The sequence below is a fragment of the Topomyia yanbarensis genome, chromosome 3 (genome assembly GCF_030247195.1).
Source record: "Topomyia yanbarensis strain Yona2022 chromosome 3, ASM3024719v1, whole genome shotgun sequence".
Lineage (NCBI taxonomy): Eukaryota > Metazoa > Arthropoda > Insecta > Diptera > Culicidae > Topomyia > Topomyia yanbarensis.
Window position 1 is genome coordinate 75,396,128 of NC_080672.1, and position 12,604 is coordinate 75,408,731.

At 34.5% G+C, this 12,604-nt stretch overlaps 1 protein-coding gene across 1 annotated transcript; it reads left to right on the top strand.

Annotated features, from left to right (window-relative positions):
• The first annotated feature begins 461 nt into the window (after positions 1 to 461).
• Positions 462 to 3,077, top strand: LOC131687007 (uncharacterized). The gene is made up of 6 exons (XM_058971043.1): positions 462 to 618; positions 679 to 1,018; positions 1,084 to 1,530; positions 1,848 to 2,000; positions 2,066 to 2,373; positions 2,582 to 3,077. The coding sequence occupies exons 2-6, from the start codon at positions 679 to 681 to the stop codon at positions 3,035 to 3,037; spliced, it is 1,704 nt and encodes a 567-aa protein (XP_058827026.1). The 5' UTR covers positions 462 to 618; the 3' UTR covers positions 3,038 to 3,077.
• The last annotated feature ends 9,527 nt before the right edge of the window (positions 3,078 to 12,604 follow it).

Below are 12,604 nucleotides of genomic sequence, written 5' to 3' on the forward strand. Positions count from 1 at the left end.
TGCATTCTTCTTTCATCGTGTATTTAACCAAATTATTTCGCATAACCGAAAATTACTCGCAAATGTCATTCGTAATACAATTTGCAACTTTATGCGAGGAAAATATCTCATATTGCGAGTTAATTTGAAATCTTATACAGGCAGGCACATTTCCTACATATTCACATCAAAGCAGGGTTAACAGTTCTTTTTAGGAAGAATTTTGCAAAATCAAGAATAAATTATCTGGCGAAATTGGTTATTTCATAACCTGGTTAAATAAATTTTGAATTTGTAATCAATAATCATTCGTGCGTGTGGTATCTTAAGGTGGTTTTACCAATATACCCTCACAAAGTTTGATAAAATCAATATATTCTCTCGATAAGGCACGATTTAAATTGAATTAACTGTATTTGATAAATTGTGCGTTAGAAATTATATTATTTGAAAAGCTGACGTAATGAAAGGATTTTTTCCTTTTTGTCTAATGAAATTAAAAAAGTTTATCTGTGCAGATATATCTGGCTCAATGGCAACCCTGCATTCATATGTCAAAGAAGCCAAACCAAACAAAAGGCCTCAATAATTGTTGCTTCAAATTTCATGAAAATCTAAAATTTCAGTAAATCTATAAAGGTAAGCTTAAAATATATGTAAAGAATACAGAATTTGCTAAAGATTTTAATTTATTCACAGATGTTTACTGTTGCACAATTTTTTGAAAAGCAACAGCTACGTGTTCTTGCTGTACCGGTTTCCTGGGTTCGTGGCGGATTTTTAATGTGGCCGAAACTTCCTTCCAACGAAAAGCTGGACAAACTGAGAATGGAAGGGATTGAATACCACGGTGCTACAAAGAAAATCCCAGTTATAGTGGGTAGAAAATATAAAAGCCTGCAAGCGGCAGAAGCTGCCGCAGAAGATCTACTAAAGCAAGAAGTGTCCGACATCGAAAACAAACGAAATTTGTTGAAGCATCGTAAGGGTAAAGCTACTGATGCGAGTCCCTTCAAAGATTATAATAAGATTATTCAAGGTAAGCTGCAGGTCTTATTCATACCAATCATTCGTTAGATATTTAATAAATTTCAATGTTTGTAGAAATGTCGGAAATATCAGGGCAAATTGGTTCCGTCCCTCTGGCACAACAAAAACAGGTTCAGTGGCACCGCGTTCAGATTGATGAAAAACAAATCGAAGATGCACCGCTACAGGATAAAGCCGACGAGACCTATGGACAAACTGAGACTGTATCACAAGCTGTTAGAATCCTACCGATGATTCAAATCCCATTGCAAAATTTTGATTCTGGAACTCCTCCGAATCCAAGCAGTTCTGTCGTTTCACCGCGCCAAACGCAATCTCTACCGAAATCAAAACTGGAAGCACATCCTACAAGTAAGAATCATAACAGCGTGCGTTGTAATATCTGTTCTGCGTTTGTATACTTTTTACTGTATGTTCTATTTACATATATCAACGCAAATATTTTCTACTATTTATTGAAGAAATCTAGTGTTTTTATTCAAAACGGCATATCTACAATGAGTGACTTTCTTTGTTTACTTTCTATTTCGATGTTTACGGCGACACTGTTTACGGCACTTTTCACTTATTTTACAGACAGATCGAAAGACGGTGGTTTTGATTAGCATATTATGCAAAGAGTTGTTAAAGCGACCGAATTATTAACAGAAGAGAAAATGAACAAAGAGAGTCACTCATTGTAGATATGTCGTTTTGAATAAATGGTCTAGAAATACCCTTTCAGTGTTGGTATGCGTGAATGAATAAAAAATTAACAGTTAACGAGCTTATTTACAAATAATCTGATATACGCTGGTTAGAGTACGTTTATTAACAAGTTATTACCGTAATATCTTCAGCAAACGAGTGTACGTCAGCCATTTTAGAAGTTCCAGAGGGTATGCAGCAAATTCAGTCTGTTTTCGTGTCTGATGATAACATCATTTACATAAATCCATCGACAGAAAAGCCTGGAGTAGCTGGAGAATCGGGTATGGATATTTTCAGTATTTTCCCATCTCTAAACTAATATCGCTTCTGCATTTAAAAATTTCAGGCAATCTAGTGTGTTCATTGGAAGCTACAGTGGCCACTTTGAAAAATGAAATGACTCTAATGAGGAATGAAATGGCTCAAATGAGTAAAAGTATTATTACCACAGTCAATACATCGGTTCGGCAAGTGGTGGAAGATTCCTTGGAGAGAAACTTGCCACGGCTCGCAGCAATGCTTGATATGGACAGAAGAGATCAGTCTGCAGCACAAGAAGGAACGGCAGCTGAGGAGCATATACTTATAAACGACGAAGACGACTTGATTAATTTCAACAAGATGTTGGCTAGTAAGCAAGTATTCAATGATTACGTAAGTATTATATAATAAATTTATACTGATTATAGTGTAGAATTTTGTTCTATAATTTTACTATGCTATTTTTCCCCCTAAGGAGAAAAAATGGGGTAAACACCAAAATTTCTCCCCAGGGCGAAATTTTTTAGTGAAACCAAATTTAATTATATTTTATATCGTTATCGTTTGAACTCTAAATCTAAAATTCCGATCCACGTTTCAGATCAAATATTTCACAAAAATTATTCCACCGGCTGCTTACTACGGAAAGGGTGATTCTGCATGCTACTTGATTGTTGACTGTCTATTTACACGAATATTCTGGAATGGTTTTACTTGGACTGGTATTAACAGAGGAAACAAGTCAAAACGAGGATTTCGTGAATTTGCCAATGTTCTGCAACTGCTTCTCACGATGGTGAGCGTTGGTGACCCAACGTATACGAATATAAAATTGGAGTCATTCTGCAAGAATCGTCTTTTCCGTTACTCGAAAGCAAGGTCGTCCAGTAAGAAGCTACGAAAGTCTACGTGTCGCCGTACAAAGGCCAAGAAAGGCGAGGCAGATACAGTTCCAATTGATAATGATGATTATAATGATGAAACGATTGATAATATTACCAGCGATTCTAACCAGGATGACTCAGATGCTGATTCGGATTCAAGACTAGATTCTTAAGTATTTTCAACAATATTTATTATATAAAACTTGTTACATTTTGCTGGTTTAACTATTCATTGAATTGAATTATAAGAAAATAAATGTATGTGTATAAATGAATATCGAATTGAATTGATTAAAGACATTGCAACGGTTTCTATGCAAGTGTGTGGATAAGAGGAATGAATACAATTTCTCTTTTTCGTTCAATAGCAACTAGTTTGCACATTATGCAGCTTATGTCGTATAGTTTTTCTTTTGACAAATTGCATTTTCCTCTACTTGCTGAAAATATATGAATATACGATGATTTAAACGGCTTATCGAAGAAGTCAAACTTATTTAATATTGAACGACCTTTTAACTTCCAATCCAAGCTATCGTTCACAGCGTTCTCTAAACAAACTATCGACAAATCTTTCATTAGAACCCATTTATCTTCAAAGTTTGTACTCAAAATGAAATCTGTTAGGGTTATTGTTATTTTGGATTCTGTTTTCTCTACCGCGTGAACAGTTCTTGTGTTTGTCTGGCAAGTGTCACTAAAAATTATCGAGGTTGCACTATTGGTGAGTTCCGTTAAACGATTGGCAATTTGATTAAGAGGTAGTGGTCCTGCATGAAGCATTCTCTTGATTGATTGAAGATAGTTCTCGAACGGATAGGCGGATAGAGTATATAGAGATCCAAACCTACTTACTTCATCAACTACATGACACAAATTATGCACATTACTTGTAAGGAATTCCAAACCATAAAGATGTTTATAACTATTTATGAATTCGATGAACAAGTCCTTGGCAACCTGTAAAATATGTTTGTACGTTTCAGACGAACAAATTCTAACCGCGCAAAACAAAACGAGAAAATGTTGATAGTACTTTTCAGTTAAATAATCTTTAAGTATTACTAAACCAACATAATTTAGAAAATTACGGTATTCTAAGCCTTTCCAAAGGGATGCTAGTTCGATCGGTCGCATTCGACGATGAATTTCTTTCGGAAACCGTATTTTTTCAAGAAATTGAGAAATTTCAGCTTTTTCTGTTGTACTCCACTTAGCGCGTTTTGTCATTGATCCTGTCCGCCATCCATTGAATAACCTTCGCATTACTCCCAGTTCCAACAAATGGAGGGCATCGGAAACTATAACATCTTCAATCATATTTATTGGCAAACGAATTAATGATGTATCAATGCGTTGATGCTCGGGATATTCTCTGTTCCGAAACTTCTCATTAGTCCGAGGTGGAGCGTTAGTTTGCGGATATACCACTGTACTAGCGGTATGACTATAGATACCTTTTGTTGTGCATTTTAGACAACCATGCTTACCGTTAAAATTTATCACACCTTTGATAAAGGATCGAGCAGGAGAGTCACAAATAAAACAACGTATTCTGACTGCAACATGATTACCATTAACCACCAACCCATGCTCTAAAATAGGTAGTAGCTCATCTATAAATGGATTTAGAAATTCAGAAGCACTTTTGGGTTTGCTGGTTCCATAATATATTCCTATGGCCATAGGGGGAATTATAGGAAACTCGTGTACCTTGCAGAGAATTGGCCAAAAGTTTTTAGTACTACTTTTGTGAACTGGTAAGCCGTCAATATTAATAGTCAATGATATTGACAAAGGTCGGTCAAGCTGTTCCAATACTTTATTTAAGCAGTTTTCAAATCCCTGGTGCCAATATCGTCCATTTCCCGACATTTCTACTATGCGTATGTCTCTAGGGGTCCTCATAATAGTACGAGCATCACTCGGCAGATTCAAATTCAAGTGGGAGTTGAGGATTCCTACAATAGATTTCACTGCGGTTTGAGTGATGTGGAACTCCGTGGACCAGTTCCGAATGTCAGCAATAAGATTTGTCCTGTCAGCTGCAAATGTTTGCCTTATAAACTTGCAATATTGAATTTAAATAAGTATTCTTACAGTTATTTTGAATTACAACCCGATTTTCATTAGCAATGGCTGGTAATTCAATGTTCGTAGATACTTTGAGTAACTTTTCGTGCTGATTTTCAGTGGAAAGCTCTGTACTCTGCTTTCCATCAGGTTCGGGGATTTCAATTGGTACTGTATCATTATTCACAGCCTTCCATTTTTTTTCTATATCGCTGCAATAACCGGCTATATGTCCCACTTTTTCGAGCTTTTATAATTCGTTTTTTATTTAAATAATCACACATTATTTTACATGTCTCACTATATCCTACAAATGTGACAAATTTCGGAATGGTTGAATTTATTTACACATTGCTACAATGATGCAACATAAAATGTGACTTCGAACGATTACTTTTATCGTTATAAACTATCAGTTTGTACGACGTATTACCTACACAATACAGTGTGATAAAGAAAATTGATGAATTTCACGTATATTGATCAGTTTGAGGAATTCTGACGAGTTTCAGCATACATAACAAGAATTCATCTGCATGGTTATGCGATTCTGCAATAATAATCGCAATAAGTTCATGTAATATCATTATATGCGAAAAAATATATACGCGGCCCATATAGATATACGACAGTGATTTTAAACAGTTCTTTGTACGATGTAATCCATGCAACTTTATGCGATTTCTGGTTGTTTGGGAAGGTGATAGGTCATATAACCTTACTTCTAAATAATCATTCTCAATATATACGGGAAGCTAAATTCCAACGTTGTCACTTTCAACCACATGTTTTAAGTTGTTCTTCCAAACGAAACGCTCGGCTTGTGCTAACATGTTGAATGATATTAACACTGCATTGCGAAGATGATGGCACTGAAGGTACAAGACTTCTGCAAGCCTAAGTTGCATTTTTACCTTTAGAAGGTATTCCACTTCACTAAAACTCGGTCGTTTTGAACAAAATTTAAAGTCAACGACCGCAGCGTTGGGTCGGAGTAGAGCTTTTTCGTCAACTTTACTCATGATGACAAGAATAATCCGATGTTTCCTTTGTTCTAGAGACAATGCACACTAGATCGAGAGGCGTGTTGTTCACTTGGCTCGATTGTACGTCTTACTGCGGCAGAAGTAGAAAGTAGACTGTCGCCAATTATTAGCCTTCGCTTGATTATTTCTTTTGAGTACAATACTGGGCGCTCTTCTTCCAGGGACCATTCATAAACGAAACGCAAAAATTGCCCAAAATTGATTCTCCCCTCCTTCCATGTAACAAATTGTCACAAATTTCCCCCCCCCCTCTTATTACGGAACAAATTCCCTTTAATTTTTTTTTTCTTCAGTAAAAACATGTTACTTAACGTTCCAGCTCACTCCTACTACCCCAATTGTTACAATATCTCACAACTTGTCGAACCCCTCCCCCCTAAACGCGTTATGTAATTTATAAATAGGGTAAAAGGGTATAATACGCCCCACCGGGGCAAAATTCCCCTCTTCGATTCCCAGGATTCCTGAATTATCTAAAAAGTAAAAATGACTGATAACAGTATCGTTTCATGAAATCAACGTACTAAGTTAGTTTGCTATTTTTAATATGTTGCAAAACAACAATATACACAAAAATTTCAAAAGAGCTACATTAATGTAAGCTCCCACTTTTTCCAAGAGCATTACAACCAATTAGAAACAATCAAATTCGATAGAACTATTTCAAGTAGCTTACTAGAATATTATAGTTACTATCTTAGTTTTTAGTTTGGCTTAAAACTATGTGTGTGTAGAATTATTCATGTATTCACAACAGCTCATCACCGGCCAAAACGCCCCACCCATTGTTGTGGGGCATACTCACCGATTGCTGTAGGGCATACCGTCCATTTGTTGTGGGGCATATTACACTTTCACCGGGGGCATTTTGCCCTGGGTGAAAGAAAAAACAAGAATTTTGGCATCTTTGAAAAATGTTTAATAGTACTTGTATCAGGAAGTTTTTAATAAAAAATGAAACGGGTACTAATTTCTAACTAATATAGCAATAAATTAGAGTAGTTAGTGAGAAGATCATAGTGTCAAATGGTGAAATATAGCTATTTTTGCTTAAGGGGGGCGTATTAGACCTGTTTACCCTAGTCTCCAACAGCTGATTAGGTTCGTCCATGTGCGTGATGTTTACGTTTGTTTTGACCGACTGAAAAAAAGTAGAATGATCCGTTTTACAAATTATGCGTTGACGGTTCCGGTGGTTGAGTGGTAAGCGTGACCGCACTCACCCCAGTTCAATCCCAGCCGAGGTGAAAAAAATCTGTGGTCACGTCATCCTTTGGAAGGGAAGTAAAACCGTTGGTCCCCGGTCCATAAGTTGATGGGTCGAGATATAGTCTAGATAGTGCACGGAAAACCCCGCAATCACAAAAAATGAATATTGCAATTTTTGATTTTTGTCTTAACTGTTTCAACTAAAAATTGTTGATTCAACTAACTGTCCTGTTGATTTTCGCATCATCAATTGGCTGAATAAATTAGTTGTTTTTGAAAGCTGTCAGTTTTCAGAAAATAAAGACAGCAAAAAGGAAACAAAAATTTGCAAATTTTATTTAACCATTTCTTTAGTTGAAAAGGATACGTCAGTTTTCTCGCTATGTTCATTTTGTAAAATTTTTGAGGCTAACATAAAAGAGTTTGATTTTGAAGTTTAGATTAATAAACCAGTTATAATACTTAGAAGTGCCTACCTAATTTAGTGATATATATGTGAATTTATGGAAGTATTTTTATATAATACATCAGGTAGACAACAAACTGCATGATTCGACTGATGTTCGAACGTGAGCAAATCTTCTGGAACCAGGTGTGTATGTTTCATGTGTTTTTACAAATCAGCCATCCAATTTTCTCACATGTTAACAAATGTTAGACATTAGAATAGGACATTAGTCTCCATCAGTAAATTGATCTGTATATTCTATCATTGCATAAATAATTGTTCCATGCAAATAGAGAATCTAGTGGAACATGGAACCATAATTCGTATAGAAAGTCAATGCTATTTTTTTTTTTATAAAATAGAATAATTGTAAACGTATTGGCGCTGAACAGTGTTAATATTTATATTTTCTAGTGATACAACGCGTTTGGATAAATCAAGCCATTGATATGATATCAATAAACTTCTTCGAAGATAATTTGGCTTTTTATTACTGGGTAACAAATCCTCCTTATAATTAACAAAATCGTTAGCTGTTACAACTGGTTGGGATATTTTTCAATAATACAATTGATTGAAACAACCATCTCGGTTTTCAGTTTCAACTCGCACCAATCTTGAAATCAACAATTATATTAGTTGTTACAACTGGTTGAGAATTATTCCAATATTACAATTGACTGAAACAACCATCTCGGTTTTCAGTTTCAACTCGCACCAATCTTGAAATCAACAATTATATTAGTTGTTACAACTGGTTGGGAATTATTCCAATATTACAATTGACTGAAACAACCATCTCGGTTTTCAGTTTCAACTCGCACCAATCTTGAAATCGACAATTATATTAGTTGTTACAGCTATTTGATGAGTTGATTCGGATGGTGTGTGTCTTTGCTAACTGACAGCATCACATTTTCAACTAGATGATTTAGTTGTTTCAGCAACTGTTTTGTTCATTCAAAAACAAAAATGAAAGTTTAGAAAAATCAACAATCGTTTAGCTGTACCAAATTTTAACCAATCGATTTCAGAAATTCGACTAATATATTAGTTGCTATGCGATCGGGAGCGTTCCCGTGTGTGAATCAGCTCTCTGGCGTCGATGTTTGGCCTCGTAGCGGAAATAGGTCGACGGAAACTAATTAGAATATGATGAAGAAGAAGAATTCATTCGGTGGCGTTCTTGATCGTAATACGAAATCAGAATCGACGCAAATGGAATTTTCGGCAAAAAAGGCATTTCGTTTCAATCAAATTGTTTTTCGATGAGGTAAAAATTGGCACGCCCAGAAGCCAATAATTGGATCGTTCACTGAAAACCATTCGATGAAGAAAATAACAAAACAAATTCTTGTTTTCCTAATTAGTTGATTTCAACAGAAAAATGAAAAACGTAACTAAGTTTTCTCTTAATTTTGCGAGATTCTCAAATAATAGTTATTGAAAATTATTATTGATTTTGATTCAAGACGCACATCATACGAAATGACAGCAAAGTAGCCAAGATGCACACCTTACTAAAATACATCAAGGTAGCGACAGCAACTATGTTCATACACGCTGGGCATAACGGTTATGCAGGTAGGTAGTTGTCTCAGCTTGGAAAGCTTGTTTTAGCCCGGACGCAACTACCTGAACCAGTACACAAAAATCTGAAATTCATTTTGATTTTACCTAGTTTTTCTTTATAAACATTTCAATAAAGGAATGATTCTGATTGACATTTTTTTCAATACATGTATACTGAAAGTTGGAAGTATTGTCGAAAATTGTCAAAATCATTCTATTTCGGCTTTAGTCGATTATATAATAAAATTTCAATTATTAACAAATGTAATATGCAATGTGATAATTATTTTTCATCTTTTGAGATTCCAAACTAGATCTGGAATAAGTATGAAGTTTTTTTGTAGTGCTGACTGACTAAAAAGAAAAGAAATAAAAAATATACATTTCATCTAAAATTGAAATCATCAATCAATTACCAATAATCCTTAAATAGCTTTGGCTATTTCGTCTCATTTAAAAGTGCAGTTAATAAAAAGATAACATTATAAGAAACATAACTCTATATTATATTTAAGTGTGAATTACTGGCATACGGAGTATTTCAATAATTTAATTCCATACCTTTATCCGTCGGTCGGTGAAACAAAACGTTTGAAATATCCTATGTTGTATGTTACGATGAAGCAGTTTAATTCAACAATGAGACTAATTGAATTTCAGTCGTTTGTGTCATGGTTGAAAAGGTAGTGTAACGGCATATGCCATTGTGTCTGAACTAAAACAAGCGTTACAAAGCTGAGACAAGCTTTTCAAGCTTTAGCTCAGGTAGGCTTTTTAAGTTTTGTGCTAGGCTGAAACGTTCGTGTCCAGACTGAAACTGACAGCATCAAACCAACAACGTTGAATTATTGTTTTCAACAAAAATTTAGTTCGCCCAAATATTAACTAGACGAAACCAAAAAGTCAACTAATTTTTTAGTTGAAATTGTGATGAATCGGTTTTCCGTGTTGAGGTGAGTATAGATGCACAGAATAGGACATTTATTTTCATTTATGCTGAAAATGGAGACATTTTTGATAAATAAGCATTGTATAGATGTTTAAGAAACGGTTCAATTATACTTTTTTTTCTGAGAAAGGTTAAATCTAACTAGCTAATACTCATTGCGCATTGCTGCGATTTTCATCGAAATAGGAGGAAAACACAATTTGTTCCGAAGCGCCATCTGGCGGGCAGATAATCCCCAACGGCAATCGGTTAAGCCGTTTGGGAGTCTATAAATCATATACATACAAACATTTACTTTTATATATAAAGAAGATATTGCTTCATTTTAAATCCTTCATGCTCATGTTGTTTGTGGACAACAACATTTTAAAAACAGCTATAACTTTTTATTGAGGCAAGATTTGCTCACAAAACAAGTAAGGCTAATGAATGTAACTATTGCCTTTCGTTTGGACACTAACAGTTATTAGGATCAGCTCTATAACTGAAGTTATTTCATTGGATTCCGATCGAGCAGTGCTGCCAGGGTTAGTTTACGTTGACGACGGAAAATGAATTTATTTTTCAAATATCTTCGTAATATTATGATGAAAACTGGAAAAAACTTATCAATTTAGACACTCTTTGGCTAGGTTTTCTGCGCAATTAAAGTATTGTAAATATTCTAAGAAGATTGTATTGAGCATTGGAAGGTAAAAATTGCGCAGCTTCTAGCACTGCGAGAGAAGCACCTATCTTTACGAAAACAAAACTTTTCGTGTTTCTTAATTTTGTTTTTTATTCCTAATTATAGTCTCCCTAATAGTACACGGAAACGCTCCCGATCGCGTAGCAACTAATATATTAGTCGAATTTCTGAAATCGATTGGTTAAAATTTGGTACAGCTAAACGATTGTTGATTTTTCTAAACTTTCATTTTTGTTTTTGAATGAACAAAACAGTTGCTGAAACAACTAAATCATCTAGTTGAAAATGCGATGCTGTCAGTTAGCAAAGACACACACCATCCGAATCAGCTCATCAAATAGCTGTAACAACTAATATAATTGTCGATTTAAAGATTGGTGCGAGTTGAAACTGAAAACCGAGATGGTTATTTCAGTCAATTGTAATATTGGAATAATTCCCAACCAGTTGTAACAACTAATATAATTGTTGATTTCAAGATTGGTGCGAGTTGAAACTGAAAACCGAGATGGTTGTTTCAGTCAATTGTAATATTGGAATAATTCCCAACCAGTTGTAACAACTAATATAATTGTTGATTTCAAGATTGGTGCGTATTGAAACTAAAAACCAAGATGGTTGTTTCAATCAATTGTATTATTGAAAAATATCCCAACCAGTTGTAACAGCTAACGATTTTGTTAATTATAAGGAGGATTTGTTACCCAGTAATAAAAAGCCAAATTATCTTCGAAGAAGTTTATTGCTATCATATCAATGGTTTGATTTATCCAAACGCGTTGCATCACTAGGAAATATAAATATTAACACTGTTCAGCGCCAATACGTTTACATTAATTCTATTTTATAAAAAAATATATAGCATTGACTTTCTATACGAATCATGGTTCCATGTTCCACTAGATTCTCTATTTGCATGGAACAATTATTTATGCAATGATAGAATATACAGATCAATTTACTGATGGAGACTAATGTCCTATTCTAATGTCTAACATTTGTTAACATGTGAGAAAATTGGATGGCTGATTTGTAAAAACACATGAAACATACACACCTGGTTCCAGAAGATTTGCTCACGTTCGAACATCAGTCGAATCATGCAATTTGTTGTCTACCTGATGTATTATATAAAAATACTTTCATAAATTCACATATATATCACTAAATTAGGTAGGCACTTCTAAGTATTATAACTGGTTTATTAATCTAAACTTCAAAGTCAAGCTCTTTTATGTTAGCCTCAAAAATTTTACAAAATGAACATAGCGAGAAAACTGACGTATCCTTTTCAACTAAAGAAATGGTTAAAAAAAAATTGCAAATTTTTGTTTCCTTTTTGCTGTCTTTATTTTCTGAAAACTGACAGCTTTCAAAAACAACTAATTTATTCAGCCAATTGATGATGCGAAAATCAACAGGACAGTTAGTTGAATCAACAATTTTTAGTTGAAACAGTCAAGACAAAAATCAAAAATTGCAATATTCATTTTTTGTGATTGCGGGGTTTTCCGTGTACTGAAACAGGTGCCCTATCCTATATTTTTTTTTCCTGCTAGATTGGAAATATTGCCCATTGTTCATTGAAGCATCATTTAATCAGCATTTCATTTAAATTGTTATCTCTCCAGCGATTGCATCCATTTCATATTCTAGATTTTATGGATTAATTGATCATCTGTCGTTTCAAAGTTGGAACACGCGATTCGGGTTTTCGTTGCGCTGAATCTACAGTACTTCACTATTTTCACGTCA

Excerpts from the sequence above, each read along its gene's own strand:
- LOC131687007 (XM_058971043.1), top strand. The coding sequence starts at position 679 with ATGTTTACTGTTGCACAATTTTTTGAAAAGCAACAGCTACGTGTTCTT. Across the intron at positions 2,001-2,065 it reads TGGAGTAGCTGGAGAATCGG|GCAATCTAGTGTGTTCATTG; the intron begins GTATGGATATTT and ends TAAAAATTTCAG. Across the intron at positions 2,374-2,581 it reads AGCAAGTATTCAATGATTAC|ATCAAATATTTCACAAAAAT; the intron begins GTAAGTATTATA and ends TCCACGTTTCAG.